We start from the raw sequence: 21,146 nt of genomic DNA on the forward strand, positions 1-21,146 counted from the left end.
ATTTGTGCATATTTGGAATAGATTTAATGAACTTGGTTACAAAGCTTGGTTAGCCTTTCATTAAAATTAACTTATTCAAAAAAAAAAAATAAAAAAAAAAATAATAATAAAAAAAACATGTGGCTTTAACAGGTCTGTTTATAAGTTATATTTCTAAGTCATCTTTTTATGCAAATATTATTGCCAATGGACAAAGTAATACAAGGACTTTATTTAGTACTTTTAACAAACTGTTGAAACCTCACAATACTGTTTCACTTTCTCCCAATCAATGTGTATCTGTTTCAAATTTTTTTAGATCTAAGATTGACAATATTCATCAAGAACTACTTAATTCTGACTTAATGTCTAGTGATTATCAAACTGGACATAATCATATTTTTGCCCCTGCTAAAACTTTCTCTAACTTTGAGCTGCCTTCAGTTGATTCCATCACTAAGTTGATCACAAAGTCTAAGTCTTCTACTTGCTCACTTGATCCTTTACCTACTGTTTTAGTTAAGTCTTGTTCTTATTCGATCTCTCCTATTATTACAGCTATAGTAAGTTCTTCATTATCTTCTGCTACTGTTCCTTCATCATTAAAAATGGCCTCTATCTCTCCAATTCTCAAAAAACCTGGTGCCGATTCTAATGATCTAAATAATTATAGGCCCATTTCTAACCTCCCTTTTATATCCAAAATCCTTGAAAGAATAGTAGCAACTCAACTAGAATCATTTCTGCAAGATAACGACATTTATGAGCATTTTCAGTCCGGTTTTAGATCCAATCATAGTACAGAAACAGCTCTTGTTAAGGTTACAAATGATCTTCTCTTGGCTGCTGATTCTGGTTTCCTGTCTATTCTTATTCTTTTAGATATTAGTGCTGCTTTTGACACTATTAGTCATTCAGTATTACTCGAAAGATTGGCCTGCATTGGAGTAGCTAATAATGTTTTACTTTGGTTTTCGTCTTATCTGTGTGACAGAAAACAGTTTGTACAGATTAAGACTGCTCAATCAGAGCCTGTCTCGGTCACTCACGGCGTTCCGCAGGGGTCAGTTTTGGGTCCGCTTTTATTTATTATTTATATTCTTCCCCTCGGTTATATTTTTCGTTCCTATGGTATTTATTTTCATTTTTACGCCGACGACACACAAGTATACATATCCACAAGACCAAATGCTTATCATCCCCCTTCTAATCTTACTAAATGTTTGCAGGATGTTAATATATGGATGACTAATAATTTTTTAAAGTTAAATACAGGTAAAACTGAAGCCCTTCTTGTTGGATCTAGGTCTGCTTTATCTAAAGCTCAATCTTTCCCCTTGCTCATTGATAATTGCCCGGTTAACTTCTCTAGCCAGGTGAAAAGTCTTGGTGTTATTTTTGATGGTTTGCTTTCTTTTAGTTCCCATATCAATAATATTTCACGTACTGCATCTTTTCACTTACGTAATATTACTAGACTTCGTTCTTCACTTTCTCAACACTGTACTGAAGTTCTCATTCATGCCATGGTTACATCTAGGCTTGACTATTGTAACTCCCTTTTATGTGAGATTCCAAAGAAACAGCTTCACAGACTACAGTTAATACAGAATTCAGCAGCCAGAATTGTAACTCGTACACGTTCTTTTGAACACATAACTCCAATTCTTTACCATCTACATTGGCTTCCTGTTCATTTTCGTGTACATTATAAAATATTACTTCTTACATTTAAAGCACTTCATAGTCTGGCTCCTCAATATTTGTCAGATCTTCTTCATTTGTATACACCTCTTAGATCTTTGAGATCATCTTCTGCAGACTTATTGTCTGTGCCAAATTTCAAGATGAGTTCCTTTGGTGGTAGAGCTTTTAGTTGTGTGGCGCCTAAGCTGTGGAATGCATTACCCTTGCACATTCGCCAAATGGATTCAATTTCCTGTTTTAAAGTTCAGATAAAAACGTATCTTTTTAGAATAGCTTTTAATGAAATGATTGTATGATGTGTAGCATCGATGTGTTTGTATGTTTTGTATTTATTGCTTTGTTCTGTAGTGTGAGGTGTCCTTGAGTGCCTTGAAAGGCGCCCATAAATAAAAGGTATTATTATTATTATTATTATATATTCGGACACGATTAGTTTTACATGAAGAGTTTTAAAATAATATTATTATCAGAAATTCACAGACGTTGAATGATAAAATAATTGTAACTCAAACGTCATTTAGAAAACTAGTTATGTCCGAATAGGGCTTAAGACAATAATTTGTCAGTTTTTGGACCTTGGTATTTCTAAAACCCTGCATATGGCTTTGCTTTTAGTGTATTCTCAATGGTTGCTAAGGCGTTACTAGGGCTGTGTCCAAAATTGCCCCCTTAAATAAAGCACTATTTCAGGGGACAGACATTTGTAGTGGTGTCCAAAACCATAGTGTACTCATTCAATCCCACAATGCAATGCAATAACGAGTGCACAACCAATGTACGCTTAACGGCTAGAGAATACCAACAATGCACTGTGAGAGTCACGTGCTGAATTAATTCCTGAGTCAAGGTAGAAGATGGTGCCTGCAGCTGAATCGTCCATTCATCAATTTTCCAAACTGCTGGTCCAATGTGGGTACACAGCGTAAAATCATATAGATATAAATTCCTTTTCAATTGATTATCAAATTGTTTACTTAAAGCTGCAGTCGGCAAGTCTGGCAGATTGGGTCGACTTAGCCAAAATTTTGAATGTTTACAACTCTCATGCCCCTCCCCCACTACCAGCGAGCACCCTCCCATCGAGGTCGTATGTGTACCTGATTTTCTGTGAACGCGTCCGTCTCTTCAGCATCGATCAACACCATGGACTCGGAGGTAGGCTGCCCTGGCTAATCTATCCATAGATAGCAATAACCGAGGAAATGGAAGCTTGTTAGTAGATTTTCTCTCCGCCATCACGCTTCATGCAATCTTCAGGCGAACTTCAGGCGTGTCGTGTGCATGTGATATTGTAACGTGCGGGAGGGAGGGGGGATCTGTGGCGTGTGCACGACCTGTGATTGACAGTCAGATCTCACACCCCCCAGCGCTGATTGGACCCGATGATCCGGGAGCGGTGGATTTTTGCAAAACAAATAACACGCTCCAGGTGGAGTTAGAAGCTCAGATTTTTTTCTAAAATCACCTTATTTATGTTGTTCTGTCGGATTATAGTGTCGATTTCACTGAATATGATCAAAAAAATGTTGCAGACGGCAGCTTTAAGGTTTATACATAGTTTCCATGACAGAGTTAAAGATAAATATTTTCATCTTACTACTAGAGCTGCGAGTTTGCTAAGTTTCAAATAACTATTAAAAAGTAAGCACACACTATGGCAGTGCTCGGCAACAGGCGGTCCATCTGGCCCGCGCCCGCAGCCAGATTATTTTGATAGCGGCTGGTTCTGAAATAGATCTGTAATGACAGCAACAGTTACTCACAATCACTTCGTGTTTAGCGATTTTGCCTTCAAAACAAAAGTACGAGAATGTTTTTGCTGCAATGTTTTATTTTGAGATAAAACGAGAGCTTTTAATTGGAAAAGTTCTGAAAGACATTCAAAAGAGTCTGTGGATTGCTTCATTGCAGATAAGACACACCGGCTTTGCATTCACAAAACTAGGTAGGATGAACGCATAGTTGTCTTTCCATTCTTCTTTGTATGCCCTATTTTCACTGTCAACTTTCCTCTTTAGACTCTTTGATAGAGCCATTTTCTCTCACCAGCTAGCTTAAATGTTAACATCACTCTGCACACGACATAATAGCGTACCTCCAGCATGCAAACAATTAAAAAAAAATGCAGTTTAGTACGTGAGGATGCCAAGGAATAATTCTGAGTGTAAAAGCAGGCTAATAATTGTCAAATAATTATTACAATAAGTTAGGCTCCATTGTGTAACAAGCAAATTAAAATGATACACATTTATTATTCACAATATGGAAAAAGGAAATAAAACGCCACAATTGCGCCACTAACCAGGAAAAAATAGTTTAAAGTCAGTGGCGCGTTGCGCATGTTATTCATATGTGCATACACTTTGATTCTCTCATCTACACAGAAGCAGCAGTTTTCATTTTTGCAAATCATACATTATTACGATTTAACCGAAGTTAATTTGGGTGGGTTTCTCCATTTCAATGTAACTTCTCTCTTTTACGGCCGTGACGAGAGCGTTGCTCTCTCCTTGGCTGTGAACCGCTCCTGGCGCACGCCTGGCAAATCCGCCATTACAATAGCAATCCGCTATGGAAAAAGCGCGTCTGCTCTTAAAGGGAATGTGAGATGACGCTCTGATTGGTTTATTTCACGTTACGCCCAAACCACACCTATGAATAATGAAGCTACTTCAGACCAACCCCTTTTAGATTTGCGCCGGGCGCAAGAGTCATTTATCCCGCCGGGAAAATAGCAACAGCGCCCAAGACCCGCCCACAAAGTTACTTGCGCTTTGCGCTTGACACTTGCGTTTCAGATCATTAAAATAGGGCCCAGTTTGTTAAAGGAATACTTCACCCATTTGCATTAACCCTCTCGGGACGGATTGGGCGGTACCGCCCAAAATGGCATCCTTTTACAAATGTTTAATTATCTTAAAAACTATTAATGATAGAGAGATGCGGTCTTTTTTGCCGTCTTCCTCAGATTGAAAACAATGTTATATGGTATACACACTTCCTTGTTGCGTAATACCACTGCGTATAAGACCAATGAAATCGATGTTGTTAGGAATATTCCACACACCAATGGAAAAATTGCTGCTGGGAGGAATATTTTTCTTACCCAATCAGAAGAAGGTTACCATGACTTATTCTAGCTAATCAGAGGACTCTGTAGCCTTCAAGGGGTGGTACTATAGTAAGTTATATGATGCAAACAGCCGCGTCGAGTGGAGAAGGAGACAGAGAGCGAACGGAGCAGAGTATTACACACAGAGATTTATCTGAGAGAGACAGAACGATTATAATATTTATATATATTAGCAATATGTAATATTTATAGCATATTACCAATTATAGCATTATTGTTTTAGCACTTGTATGATGGCAAGCAGTAAAAGATTTACCTCAGACCAAGCTCTGGAGCAATTACTGGAAAGTGACGAGGAGAAATCCGAAGCTGACAGCTTTTTGAAAAAACGCTGTAAAGTTCATTATTTCATTGTTCTTTACACTTTTGATTGAACAATTACAAATATCTGTCTAGCAAAGGGTTTGAAAAATATATTTTTTTGTTCAAAAACTGTTCACTATTGTTGTGTGAGGTGTGATTTTCAGTAATAAATGACTAAAATAAAATTTTCGTTTTTGAAATTCTCTAGTTTATTGTACATTTTTTAGTCATACTTCCTTTATAAACACATTACATGCATTCTTATGTTAGCTTAGGGTCTTCTGAATCCATAGATACCAAACAAATGGTGTTCGATCTCAATGACAAATGGTTTATAAGCCCAAATGTAAAAATAGAGAAAACGGACCAAAAAGGGCTTAGTCCCCTGAGGGTTAAGCTTTGTATCGTTAGAAACCCAGTCATATTTTTGAAAGGTCATGCATTATTCACTCATTTTCCCCTGAGACAGGAGAAATACAGATTTCAGTGTTGCAGTTCCTGCTTATAATGATGTAAAAATCGTCATTTTGCGTCATTCTAAGCAGGAAGTCCCATATCATTGTAGAGGGGTTGAGACTACAAACACTCGTTCCTCATTTTTCCAGGTGGTTGGACCCACTCACGCTACAGACCTATTATAGATCAGTGGGTGGGACTTCACTTGCAGAAACTAAAAACAATATCCGCCATCTTGTTTGGAAGCTAAGCTAACAGGCGCTGTGAAGCCAGATGTGAAGTTACGACAATGGCGGAAGGTACTCAATATGATATAGAAGAAGAGGATTTTGAAAGTCTGATGCTTGAAACAGATGTCCGTGGCTACCTTTACGAGCCGCAATAGCGAAGAGCAGCTGAGGCTGATGGAGGAACAGGAGGCGGCTGCTGCGGCTTCTGCAGCCGAGGCAGAAGACCTGCCTGTTGCGGACGAGGAGCCCGGACTGGCTCGCGCTGGGGCGGATTGGTGGCGCCTGTGCACTCACTGTGCGCCTACGGTGCACCGAGATAGAGTCCGTCTGCTGCAAAGAATTTCAACAATGCCAATTTCTCCTGGACGAAATATCTTAATCAGACGAGGACACGGACGTTTGTGTTGTGAACCATCCTAGTTTCTGGATTAGTGGGAGTGGCTTGCGGAGCTGTGCAATGTGGTGCATTGTGGGAGTTGTTGTCTTCCATATAAATGCACCCTAAAGTTACTTTCTGTCTTTCCTCGGTCAAGAAGGCACCAAATTCGAAATTTATGTTACATTTCGACAACATATATGACCCACTTTCAATAAAGATTAATGTTCCCACGGGTGAAATGCTCCTTTAAGAGCATGACTCAAACATGCCATTAATGGGCTTATTCAAGTCCTCTTTTATTTTTTTTAGTTATTTTTATCCATTCCACATCTCCCACATATGTGTGTTTTAGCAAGGTGGTGACTGATTTGCAAGTTGGTGAATGAAGATTCTTGCCAGGTTACGTGACACTACTGCTTTATTAATTTATCCAGTGTAAAACCCAGACACCGCCACACAAATGTGGCTTTTTGTTAATGACTGTTCTACAACAGGATTTAACACAGTGTTACAGCTCACTGCCAGTTGCAAAATACACTCTAACAGTCTGTCACAGGCAATTCTAGTTGCATTTTTCATCAATTAATTTCTTAAATTATCCTTTGACTATGCTCTGGCCCGCCATCTAGTGGCAAATTTTTATTTTTTTTGGCCTGATGCCAAACTTACTTGACGACCCCTGCACTATGGTAAAGCAGCAGTCCTTCCGGTGCACCCAATGTCTGAAGTTCACTCACTTGTTTTCATTCACTCCCTCTTGTGAACTTTATTAGTGGACTAATGCAGGGAATAGTGAATAAAGGTATAGAGGGCGATTTCAGACACAGCCTAGGTGTTTGCTAAGGTGTCTTGAGTGTTTCTTTCTTATTGCTATGCATTTGCCAAGGTGTTTTGAGTGTTTTAACATGTAACTAAGTGTTTTTTAAGGTGTTGCTATTGGTTGCAGAAAGTTGCCTACACTGTAAAAAATAATTTTGTGGCTTAGTAAATATTACAGAAATTTTTAACTTTATTAACTTAATAAAATCTCTGAATATCGTTTACTTGATTGTTTGAGTTAAACATACCAAAATAATTGAGTAAAAATCCAACAATTTATTTTATCTAAAATTTACAGATATATTTAAGTTTTTTTCAATAAAATAATTTAGTATTTGACTAACCAATTATTTCTTTATAATATACTTAATATATTTGTGAAATTTCTATCAAAATATTTGAGAATGTTTAATTAAACTGATCTGTTTCAAGAAACAAAAAAATACTTAATTCAAAACAATATTATTAATATATTTAACACGCTCTTAAAATAGGGTATATGTCGAACGCCGCATTACGAAACCGGAAAACAGAACGCATCGCTTCCGGTTCAGGTCTTTTGTATGTGCTTCATGCATTTTTTTACTGTTTTACTCAAGATAACTTAAACGGAGCGAGCAAAGATGATCATAACCAATGTCCCTCGCATGTGAAGATCGATATTTAAAAGTAAAAAAAAAAAAAATCTTCACACTAACGTTTAGATATTTAAATAGAATAAAAAGCTAATAACAAAGTGAGATAGGTAGGTTAGCTGATTACCTTAAAATTCCATAGATATCGGCATCAGTTCATACGGCTGTTAACACTTTCTATGACAAGCGGATGCGATGAGACCAGGTTTCCGGTTTCGTCATGCGACGTTCGACATATACCCTATTGAGTAAGTTTACTCAATTAAAACAATGCCCCCCTCCCCCACCCTCTGACGTGACGACAACTCGACGGTTGGAGTGAGCGTGGCTGTTTGAACTCTCCAGTCTCCAGAACAACAGTTCTCTTCTCAGCGTCGCAGATTTGGTGCATTTTCACTGTGAAATTCAGGTTGGTGTATGTTTTATTTTATCTTTAGAATCATTACTGTGCTTTAAATCATATTTAATGCAAAACAACGTATTACAGAGGCGTAATTCGACACCTAAACGAGACGAGAGCCGCGCCTGTCTTTTTGCGTGATTGAAACGCTTTGCATAAACACACGACTTTCATTCCTAATGATAAGGAATATCATTAGGATCATTTGGATGATAAAATGTCCTCAGAACTATCACTTTTTGTTTATTGGCAGGTTATGTCAGTCGCTCGCAGTATCTTTCGGCTGTGCCTCAGTGACTGTCAGTAAAAACGCAGGACGGCGGTATGAAGTTCAAAGTTCACCCGCAGAGGCGAGTCTGTCTCCGGCATGAGGACCAGCGCAGATTCGGTGGATATTGGATAACAGACTGGTTGATTACACTTGAATTATGCTACCTGAATGTTTAAATATTTCATTTTTACTTGTTAAATAAGTTTAAATGCAGGCAATATTGTATACATGTTAAAAACAGTCTAAAATGTGCTGTATTGCTGTACGCATTGAAAATAAAGGCCAATGTAATGTATACTGGTGGTTGTCTGGAGTACTATTTTACAAAGGTTTAGAGAAAATAAAAAAGTTAATATTACTCATTAATAAAAACAGTTAATATTACTCATAAATATTGTTTTTTTAATGTTTAAATGTTAAATTATTTCTACTCAATTTTATGTGTTAATGTACCAGATGGAGTTACTCAGATTTACTTTTTTTTTTTTACTTGCATTTACTCAATTCATACAGTATATTTCATTGATTTCACAGCTTTAAAATTTACTCAATTTTTTTGAGTGTAAAAATGTTTCACCAATAAAATTGAGTAAATAATAGTTAAACTTTTTACAGTGTAGGTATTTTGAGTGCTTATGAAATATGTGGTAGCTAGGGTGTTGTGGGTGGTTGCCAGGGCATTGCTATGTAGTTGTGAAAGTGTTTTTTATATGTTTCAGCATGTTGTTTCAGTATGTACTTTTTAAGGTGTTCTGGGTGGTTGCTACACTGTAAAAAGTTTAACTATTATTTACTCAATTTTATTGGTGAAACATTTTTACACTCAAAAAAATTGAGTAAATTTTAAAGCTGTGAAATCAATGAAATATACTGTATGAATTGAGTAAATGCAAGTAAAAAAATCAAGTAAATCTGAGTAACTGCATCTGGTACATTAACAAATAAAATTGAGTAGAAATAATTTAACATTTAAACATTAAAAAAACAATATTTATGAGTAATATTAACTGTTTTTATTAATGAGTAATATTAACTTTTTTATTTTCTCTAAACCTTTGTAAAATAGTACTCCAGACAACCACCAGTATACATTACATTGGCCTTTATTTTCAGTACAGCAATACAGGACATTTTAGACTGTTTTTTCATGTATACAATATTGCCTGCATTTAAACTTATTTAACAAGTAAAAATGAAATATTTAAACATTCAGGTAGCCTAATTCAAGTGTAATCAACCACTCTGTTATCCAATATCCACCGAATCTGCGCTGGTCCTCGTGCCGGAGACAGACTCGCGCTCTGCGGGTGAACTTTGAACTTCATACCGCCGTCCTGCGTTTCACTCACAGTCACTGTCTGAGGCACAGCCGAAATATACTGCGAGCGACTGACATAACCTGCCAATAAACAAAAAGTGATAGTTCTGAGGACATTTTATCATCCAAATGATAATAATTATATTCATTATCATTATGAAAGTCATGTGTTTATGCAAAGCGTTTCAATCACGCAAAAAGACAAACGCGGCTCTCGTCTCGTTTAGGTGTCGAATTACGCCTCTGTATGTTGTTTTGCATTAAATATGATTTAAAGCACAGTAATGATTTTATAGATAAAATAAAACATACACCAACCTGAATTTCACAGTGAAAATGCACCAAATCTGCGACGCTGAGAAGAGAACTGTTGTTCTGGAGACTGGAGAGTTCAAACAGCCACGCTCACTCCAACCGTCGAGTTTTCGTCACGTCAGAGGGTGGGGGAGGGGGGGGGGCATTGTTTTAATTGAGTAAACTTACTCAATTTTAAGAGCGTGTTAAATATATTAATAATATTATTTGAATTAAGTAATTTTTTTGTTTCTTGAAACAGATCAGTTTAATTAAACATTCTCAAATATTTTGATAGAATTTTCACATATATATTAAGTATATTATAAAGAAATAATTGGTTAGGCAAATACTAAATTATTTTATTGAAAAAAACTTAAATATATCTGTAAATTTTAGATAAAATTAACTGTTGGATTTTTACTCAATTATTTTGGTATGTTTAACTCAAACAATCAAGTAAACGATATACAGAGATTTTATTAAGTTAATAAAGTTAAAAATTTCTGTAATATTTACTAAGCCACAGAATTATTTTTTACAGTGTAGTGCAATGCTATGCAGTTGTTAAGGTGTTTTAAGAGTTAAGCATATTGCTGTATGATTGTTAGTGTTCTGGGTGGTGGCCAGGGAATGTGGTTGCTATGGTGTTTTGAGTGTTTTTAGCATGTAACTAATGGTTTTACGGTGTTGTTTGTTGTTGCAGGTAGTTCCTAACCTATTTTTAGTTGTTATGATCACATTGCTAAGTGGTTGCTAGGACACTGTTATTCAGTTGTTAAGGTGTTTTTAGTGTTTTAAGCATGTACATAATGGTTTTACGGTGTTGTTTGTGGTTGCATGTAGTTGCTAAGCTATTTTTAGTTGTTATGATCACATTGCTACTGTGGTTGTTAGGGTGTTCTGAGTGGTTGGTAGTACACTGCTATTTAGTTGCTGAGTTTTTCTGATTTTTTTTTATATATATATATATATATATATATATATATATATATATATATATATATATATATATATATATATATATATATATATATATATATTGTGTCTATATGTAGTATATTGTAGCCATGTGATCTCTATGGTATTCTCAATGGTTGCCAAGGCATTTCTAGATGTTTTGCTAAGGTGTCTTGAGTGATTCTGGCATATTGTGCGGTTGCTAAGGTGTTTTAGCATGTTGCTATTTGGTTGTTAGGGTGTTCTGGGTGGTTGCCAGGTCATGTCATGCAGTTGCTAAGGTATTCTTAATATTTAGCATGTTTTTAGGGTGTTGTTGGTGCATGGTTACAAGTAGTTGTTAAAGTATTTTGAGTGGTTGTGCTAGGGTGTTCTAGGTGGTTTTTGGGGCACTTCAGTGCAATTGCTAAGGTGTTTTGAGTGGTTACGCATGTTGGAATAGTTTGTGGTTGCTAGGGTGTTGTGGGTGGTTGCTAGTGTAGTGTTTAAGCACTTTGCTATGTGGTTGTTAGGGAGCTCTGGCTGTTTGCTAGGGCATGTCATGCAGTTGCTAAGGTTCTTAGAGTATTTTTAGCATGTAAGTAATATCTGTTTTTTTTTTAATGAATTGCATATAGCATATATTCAAATTACATGACTGTTTTTCACATCTTAGTTTTTCACATCTTTTAATGATTATCCCATTTTGAGAACTATAGTCAGTATTTTATTCTTTTATCCCCATCTGCTGATGCCTCTACTCTTAACATCTGTATGCTAAGAGAAAATTAAATTGGAGATATTAATGGCTCCCTTTACATAAAAAAGTGTTGCCCTGGTGATGGAGTTGTGAGGAAGGTATGCGGATGAGGGGCAGGTGGGCACCTAAACACCGTGTGACGGGATCTGACAGGGTGGGCAAACCCCGCAGGCAAAACACCATCTGTTCCGTAATGGCTTCTGGGAGCAGCAAAAGCAACAATGTAGTGACAGCACCTGGATGTGAGAGCTGACAGGCCCTGCATGCTATCCCATGATGCCTTGCAGGTGAGTGCAGCACAGGGATGCAATGGTGTAAGATCTCTAAGGGCTGTCTATTCAGATACAGGATAGGAAGATGACGCACAGCCAGCACAAGTGGATACAATCAGCACGGCTGCAAAAAATGAATGTGGAGTAACACATTATGACAAGACAAGACTCCCACATATAAAAACACAGCAGCATTGTCATGTCATGCTGATTCACGAACACGGAACAAGCATGAAAACAAGAAGTGAGATTTATCTCACAAACCAATCATATCCAATCATGGCATGATGGTGTGATCAACCTGAAGCAGTGCTGTGCAGACCGATTTGTGCAAGGCATCAAAGTGCCACGAGAGTGATTCCCCATTCATTCTCAATTACCCCACCAAAGCCACCGCACACTTTAGGGGTTCTGTTAAAACTCAATGGGCTCAGGGGAGGCAAGAGAGATGTGGCCTACCGCTGTAAAGCCGCTGCCGCTGCTGGACAGTGTTACTCCAGAAAAACAAGTGATTTATACACTTATTAATGTCACATTTTGTAATATTTGCATTGTTTTATTTTTGTAATTTGGATTTGTGTGTGTGTGTGTATATATATATATACTGTTCAAAAATGTGGGATTGGTAATATTTTTTAATAAGGATAAAGAACATCTTCAAAGAAGTCTCGTGTTCATCAAGGCTGCATTTATTTGATCAAAAATATGGTAAAACAGTAATATTGTGAAATATTGCAACAAAATATTTTATTAATATAATAAATATAAATATTTTTTGTGGAAACCATGATAGATTTCTTCCCCCAGGATTTTTGACGAGCAAAAGTTCAAAAGAACAGCATTTATTTGAAATATAAATATTCTGTAGCATTAGAAATGTCTTAACTGGGACTTCTTGGTCAATTTAGTGTTTCCTTGCTGATAAAAAGTATTAATTTCTTTAAAAATATATATCTTACCGACCCAAAACTTTAGAGCAGTAATAGTGAATATATAGCACTTTCATTGTAAGTTAATTATATGCAAGTTTCATCACCTACTTGCTTGCTACAATTATTCCCTCAAATGTAGATATAGCAAAATTGAAAACACTGTATGAACAAAGAATCAATTTCAGAATGGTCCGTTTTAAAGACTGGATTTGAACAACAAATTGAAATGGTGTGCAGCGTGAGTGCGATGCCTTCATTGCCTCTAAGACAGTAAGGCAGCTGTACTGAGTGAAAGCGTTTGAGAGAATGAATAGCCTAGCGATTGCCCTCTGCTGCCCTCCTTCATAATATCAACCACCTACTCTTGCTCTTTTCTGCTGACTCTGGTGGGTTGCTGGGGGTTTCAGGACACTGCTCTAGTGCAATTCGTTCTTCTGTAGTTTTTCTACCAACCTCTCTCTCTCTCTCTCTCTCTCTCTCTCTCTCTCTCTCTCTTTATTTTTAACGTCTCCTGGTGCATCTCAGTGTCACGCAAAAAGTATATCAGATGGTTGTGGCTAAAACGGATTTTGTAGGTTCAAGCTGACTTGTGTCATTGTTTTTATGTTAAAATACATTCTCCTATCCCAGCTAAATGTGCAGAGGTGTATATGAAAATTGATTCCACTGAAAAAGTGTAAACACTTCGACATCTCATCTAGCCTGACATCGTCTCAACAAATGGCATGAATTTTTTGTATCTCTAATATTATCTGTTTATTCAACCAATTGCAGACAGGGTAAGTGTTCAGAAAAGCTCTAACGGATAGATAAATGAATAATAAATTGTTTTATTATGTTGGCGTAAAAGAGAGTACAGTAAAAACAAGAAACAAAACTAGCACAGCCATGACAGGTCATCAGTCAGTTATACAATTTAGTGGTAATTATGCTAATATTTGACTGCAAATGTAACCACTGACCAATCACATTCAAGTATTCCACAGAATCAGGTAATTAATACATATAAATGACACATTATTGATTAATACAGTCATTTATTCATCTATTCATTCAGGAAAAGCCTCTCTTTTATTGCTATGCCTTATCCTGTAGACAGCAGTTTAATGACACAGTGGTGTTTAACATCACAAGCAAAGCTGATAGCGTTTCCTTTAGAAGTGGCCAAAGCACAACAGCATACAGCAAATAACTATTTCAGTTGTTTGCTACATAGTAAAGGCATAGAGTGTTTTTCAACTGTAAATGTCAAAAGACAGTGAAAAAGAGCAATAGGTGGTACTACATCGCGAGTGTAATTCAAAGCAGATACAGTAAGCAAACTGCATTCGCTCAGTAGGGAAGAACTCACAGTGCGTTCTGCTTTTAAAAGGACAGCTCACCTTAAAAGGAACATTTTGTCATGATTAACCTGTTCCATTCCCTGAAATCTCATTCACATCCAATTTTAAAAGTAGGAAATTGACAGGCAATGCCAGTTGATGTCACCATCACCAAACGCCAATGGGAAACTGATGCGACAATGCATGTGTCTTTGAATATGCTGAATGAAGGATGAGATTTCAGAGCTACAGCAGAGTGGAAAATTATCATTGAATAATGAATTAAACTGTCCGGCTTCAGAAGACTTGTAATGAAGAGTCTACTTACTGTATTTTGACAGCCATGGTAACTATGAACTTGTCATTGTATGAATAAAATACAGGGGGGGGGGGTAATTTTGGCATGGACTTTACCTGACAGTGCCTAGTGTGCAACCCTTCTGTGTCCTTGAACACATTTTCTGAAAAGCCCACTCACTTTCATTTGGATTTCTGCAGTGTGAGTCCCTCTGTAACCTTTCTCGCCCCCAATCGCAGCCATACACACACATACACACACACACACACACACACACACACACACACACACGCTGTCAGAGTGTCAGTGAAGTGAACTTGCACTCAGGTCTCATTACCTCCCACACACCCCACTGTGTGATGCTGTAATCTGACAGTATGAAGGATGCTTCAAAGACACAGAAAAATCGACTTTAACATCGCAATACATGCAGTAAGCTCCCCGAAATCCATCAGTAAACAGCCCAGCGTGTACTCTGACAAAATATAAATGCCACCAAATAGACGGAATGGAATTATGTTGATAGTAAACGACAAAAAACTGTATCTTATGCACAATTTTTTTTGTCTAAAATGTGCTTCATGTGCCAACATCTAAATTCAAAATTTTCCTACATGATTACATTAATTATAATGACTGAATCAGTATACAAGGTTACAATTACAAAAATCATTTGTAAGGCTCAGATCATTTCTAAGTTAAATTAGTGTAATGTATAACTGTAGTTTAAATTACTCCCTTTCATTGTTTATTCATTAACTATGGCCCAAGACTCCAGCATTCCCCTACATAGGACAAGCGGTTTGGCGGTTCGATGGATGGATGGATGGATGGATGGATGGATGGATGGATTTTTTACAGTTTAACAGTCTTCACACATTTATTTGATATGTTCAGAGTTGAAACTGATCCAGGAGCTCAAAAATCCCTCTACAAACCACAACACGACCTGACAAGCAAAGCCAGAACAGCTACAGCGATCGTAGTTGATGTCATGAAAGTAGAAGCAAGAGACTTTAAACAGGCAGAAAAAAATATATATATATATATTGAGGCAATATACAGGAGTCTGACAGAAGCAGATCCTCAGGGCATACCTCTTCATATTCTCTTACTTGCAGAGTCTGAGCCAAAATGAAATACTAGATTTAATCTAAAACAGCCATGAATTCATGAATGAATAGATGGATTTGTGTAATAGTAATTAGTGGATGGATCATCTACAGATAATTAACTTGATGCCACATATAGCCTATATGGTACACCATTTCTCATTTCTTATTATTAGTTTAAGTAGTTTATTGAGGGTTGATTTGTAAAGAAGGACTGGACGCCTGCGCACATTCAAACGCGCATACCTTTGGACTGAACACATAATGTGCATGTGCGCGACCGCCGCGACGTCTCCGTTTTTGCTGGTTTGCGTTTTTGAGGTTTGCGCAGAGATAACGGATAATTGTTTGCACCTTCGAACCTATTTAAGGGAGTGCGTTCTCGAGACACCAGGCACTGTTTTGTGCGGATGGGCGGCCGGAGCGCGTTAAGGGTTTTCCTGTTAGAACGTGTTGTGTTAGCGGCCCCTAAGTTAATAACAAATGATCTTCGCAACGGAAGTGAATCAATCAAAACTAACTTTAGCTGGACAATAACTTTAGCTGTTGTAAAGCCTAAACAATCTGTTACGGTAATTTTCTATTATCTCTCTTAAGCTGCTTTGAAACAATATTGTTAAAAGCGCTATATAAATGAAGGTGTCTATTACAACATTTTTGTTTTTCATTGTTTGAGACTCTCAATCTACCTGACATATTTTTTTAACGTTCTATAGAATAAATTAAGTCATATGGTCTTGGAACAACATGAGGTTGAGTAGCCTGAATGATAACAAAATTTACATTCAGGTGGACTCGTCCTTTAAATGAGTAAAAGCAAGTAAATCCTTTCTCATGGATTGAGCTTTTATGAAACATAGCTTCGTTTTCACACTGCCAAGTTCATATTTAAGCTATTTTGAACTTATAACGCCACCTGAAACATTTAACCATACACATTCAGAAAGCAACAAATCTTATGTCATTATTTAATATTAGTCTTTAAATAATTTTCAGAACTGAATCATGAAGAATGATGTTCATAAGCTCCATATACACTCCAAAACCATTATTGAAGAAAAAAAATGAAGACCTATAAATACTTCTTCACAAAAATCTGATATAGGCTATTTCTTTCTACAAACATGTTGTATTAAACGCCAGCCGTTACACAATTAAATGTCTAAGGAACTTAAACTTTCCAGCTCATGCATAAGAGATTAAAGTGCTTCCGAAGTCCGTTTTGAATGTTCAGTAATTCCCAGGACAGATTGTGTGTGAGTGATTTGGACTCCGTGGTATGAAATCAAAGTCTCTGAAATACTCGTGTCTTACCTGTTGGCCCCTCCAGACTTTCCGCACAGACCCTGGCGATGAGAAACAGCAGAACAGCAGACAGGTTCATGGTAGCGTTTAGTCCAGCAGGTGAAGAAATACAGTCAGTGAGTGTGGTAAATATCCTGCTGCTGCGCCACTGAGTTTCATCCAGAGACGCGCAGCACAGACCCCAGATCTGCCCGCTGACGTCACGACAAACTATTAAACCCCCTTACAACTATAGAGATGAACCCAGTGAGCAGAGGAAGGGCTATGGCGCCTCTCTGTGGTTATTCACCAAAAAAACATTAGTTAGCTGCTGCATAGATTGTTGTTGAGGCAAACTGATCGTCCAGTCGAAGCTTGAAAACACATACGACATAGGCCTAGTTCTCATTTCCTAGTCTGTGCTTTTCTACGTGTAGCCTAAGTTTGAATTCTTAACTGACAGCATGATGAGAAACATACATCTTCATCGGATGAAAACAATAAAACAAAATTAAATATAAAAATAAAAACAATTAATGTTTAAGAAATTAGACAAAAATTATTAGGCATTCAAGATCGCTTGAAGCAGATCGTGAATCGGTTGAAAAACAAACATTTTGTTTGGGTTTTTTTAAATAGGCTAATCACGCAAAAGTCAGCTTTTTTTCCGAAAGAGAGCATATAAGAAAAACTGCAACATACAAAAAAGGGAACTAGCCTACATACAAAATTACAGAATTAAAAACAACACTAAATCACAAAATAAAAAGCAATAAAGCAAAAATAATAAACATCATGTGACATTTAAGATTTCTTGCCAATTTTTATCTGAGTAAGAGCAGGCAAGAGGAAAATATTTGTAAACCAAGAGTGGTTGTACACAAAGTTAAAATTTGCAGGAGTGAGATTGAAGCCTATCTCCTCTCAGTGGCTCTTTGTAAATAACCTTCTTCTTGTCCTCTTAAAACCATTTTCACTGCATGGGTCTTGAGATGGCTGCAGTGTGTTGAGTTCTCTGGATTGAGCACCCTTGCATTACAGGAGAAGGATTTCTGAAGAGCTAGAAGAACAAACAGTTATTTGTAGAAATTAGGTTATCAGGCTGTAAAACTTTTTTGATCGTTCCTGGAACCTTTATTGGGGAAAAAAAAAATGAAGTAAAAAGACCAGAAGTGTTGATGCTTAGTTCTCCTCCTGGAGACCAGTCTACAAAGAGTTCCATATAACCTACCTGGTTTAGGTCCAACCTAGCTCCAACACACACCTGCTTCAAATTATCCAGCAAGAGAAGCCAGAAAATGGCCATTGCAGATGTGTGCCTAATTAAAGCTGGAACAATATTCTGCATGATCTCCAGGAGAAAGACTGAGCATTCTGGATTCAGAACATTTATCTTATTTATCATGTCTTTGCTGAGAGGAACAGTAGAGTATTCAGAGGAGCTTGTGCAAAGCCGACTTGACAGGTAGCAGAGGCGAAGCCGGCAGGGCAAGGAGCTGGGGCAGCTCTGGGGGAAACAGTGACTTGACTTGACTTGAGAAACACACAGAAGGAACATTCAACAGGTAAACATTCGAAAATGATCTGGCACAGGATGGCAAATCATGTTAGTTTCAAACAAAACAAGACAACACTCATAAGCCACGTATTCACACAAAACATGACAACATGAAAGCACGCAGCCAGTGAAAAACACAAGTGATATACACAACAAAATGCTCATCTCATGCACTCACAGCAGAATACAAACACAGAGCATGAATGTCCGAATCCTGACACAGAACCGAAACCAAACTAGACCGAAGTGTCGGGATCCGTACGCCACGCTCAGCACACAAAACAACTCACGTGGACAGAAGAGCGCACAGCTCAAGCATGCTCAAAACTGCACGCACACACAATACAAGAAAGTGAGGGGGGAGTGAAAAGTGCAGCTTTTTTATATATATATTTCATAAATATGACAACAATCATTTAACCCAGAGATCGCACTGTCAGAGAGTTAGGGAATATTACATAATTTATACACATAAAAACATGATATCAGAGTTTTAAAATCAAACATTTTGTGCATTGTGTGATATTTAGGAGGGTCTGTTGACAGAAATGCAATACCATATACGTAACTGTTTTCAGTGGTGTATAAAGACCTTACATAATAAACCGTTATGTTTTTATTACCTTAGAATGAGTAATTTCTATCTACATACACCACAGACCCCCTAACATTGAAATCAACAGTAGCCCTAAAAGTACAAACGCGTTTTGTCACTATGTTGTTCTTCATGCAAAGAAGCTAAAGTCAGTGAATAAAACACTGACACAATGATGAACAAGTAACAATAATATTCACAATAACATGTATTTATTTTTTTTATTTTTTTTGTAGTTAAGTAAATATAATTTCTTTATCTTTGTAAAGAAACCTCATTGCTTAACTGGCTAATCTCTGCTGTCTCAGACGACGACACCTTTTCCTGTCGGCCACCATAACTTCTGTTGGTTGCAATTCACAACCTCTCCGCTAGATGCCTCTAAAATGTACACACTGCACCTTTAAAGGGGTCATATAATGGTACATGCACTTTTACAAGTTGATTGTACTGAAATGTGTGTTGGCAGTGCCTGTACACAACCACCATAAAATGATAAAAACCCATCCAGTGTTTTTTTTTTTTTTTAATCTTCTTATATATTTTCCCGTCTCAAATCGAGCTGTCTGACCGTGTGATGTCACGCAGTCGGACGCCCCTCCCACGATTGTTAATTGACAGCAGCGTGTCAACACAGACCCACCCTGAGCGAGCTGTCATCATAGTCCGCCATTGTTGATACGCTGGAGCAGAATGGCGTCTAAGTGATTGTGGTGTTCTGTTCTTGGGTGTAATATCGAACACAGCAGTCATTTTGATGTTCCTAAATCCAAACCGCTGAAGACGCAGTGCCTGAGTTTTGTTTCCGAAGGGAATATTCCCCACGATCAACGTCAACGTTTGTGCGAATCATTTCACACACCAGACTGCTTTACAAACGAGACTCAGTAAATCTGGTTTTGCTAAGAAGCTGCTCCTGCAAAAAAGGATCAGTACCAACTATTTGTGTTCCTTTTGCACCTCCAGAAGAAGTGAGTGTAACGTTTTATTAACCTTTATTAATCTTTATATTAATCTTTGCAAATCGCTTGCACGCTTCATGATGAATGCGGCTAAGGTTTACACTCAGGGTACATTATGGCATGTTTTTATGTACGACGTTCTCAATATAATTCATAATCTCACGTTTATAATGAACAACCGTTATGGTTATTGTGTTATTACAAACTGTGTACGCAGGTGTTAAAGTTAACGTGGTAATACTACACTAAGCTTACTTTTGTAGATGGTTTATAACGGTGTCTGTTACTGATTAAGAAGTAATGTCAAAAAAACAGTTATAACTGCATGAAGATGAATGGTAATACAACATTCTTAGTCCTTCAACTACTGTTAGAAACATTCCTGCCATGACCTCATGTCAGTGCTTCAGCCCTGACAGTTGTACCTAACACTGCATAGATAACGTTACGCATCACTGACAAGCCTACATTTACAGAAAAAGTTTTTTTCATGTCCATTTGCTGTAACATCAATCTGTCAATGAACTAACTTAAAATTAGTGTTTTCTTACAATACTAATGATAATTTGTAATTAAAGTTTATTACAGACTTTTAATTTAGACCCTAAAGAATCATATTAGCTTGTACAAAAATGGCATTATATGACCCCTTTAAAAGAGAACAGTACATCATGGTTGTTTAAACTAATGAGCATTAACCCTTGTATATTTTTGTTACTCAGCCAGTGTTCATGGGTCTGGTGGACCCGCTGCATTTTTGGGATTTTAATTCAACACAATAAAAATTTTTTATGTTAAAATACTCAACAGATGTTTACTTCATCCCAATTACAAGCAATATAAACAGCATACTGTATATGGTTAATACTTTCTCTTTACCTTTGTTAGATCACATTTAAGAATGGCAACCTTGTGCGGGAACGGCAGGGGTAGAAACACAAAACTCTTTCACTCACACTCTCTCACACTTACACACAATCTCTCTCTCACACGCACGCACACACACACACACACACACACACACACACACTCACTTGGATATGTGGTTTACGTGGACTCTCCATAGGCGTATGGTTTTTCTAATGTACAAACTGTATAATCTTTCCCCCTAGACCATGTAACAAATTAGCTCAAAGGGGAAATATTAATAATAACTCATAATTACAAATTATGATTAATTATTAATAT

The 21,146-nt window shown here is 37.1% G+C and overlaps 1 protein-coding gene across 1 annotated transcript in view; it reads right to left on the reverse strand.

Moving 5' to 3' along the window:
• The window catches only part of ptprua (protein tyrosine phosphatase receptor type Ua), a 446,907-nt gene extending 429,899 nt beyond the window's left edge, over positions 1–17,008 (reverse strand). The window contains exon 1 of the mRNA XM_081375841.1: positions 16,874–17,008. Within this exon, the coding sequence (XP_081231967.1) occupies positions 16,874–16,943 (70 nt within the window). The 5' untranslated portion in view covers positions 16,944–17,008. The remainder of the gene's footprint in view (positions 1–16,873) is intronic.
• Between the last annotated feature and the right edge of the window lie 4,138 nt (positions 17,009–21,146).

The sequence above is a fragment of the Scardinius erythrophthalmus genome, assembly GCF_964197995.2.
Source record: "Scardinius erythrophthalmus genome assembly, chromosome: 10".
Taxonomy (NCBI): domain Eukaryota; kingdom Metazoa; phylum Chordata; class Actinopteri; order Cypriniformes; family Leuciscidae; genus Scardinius; species Scardinius erythrophthalmus.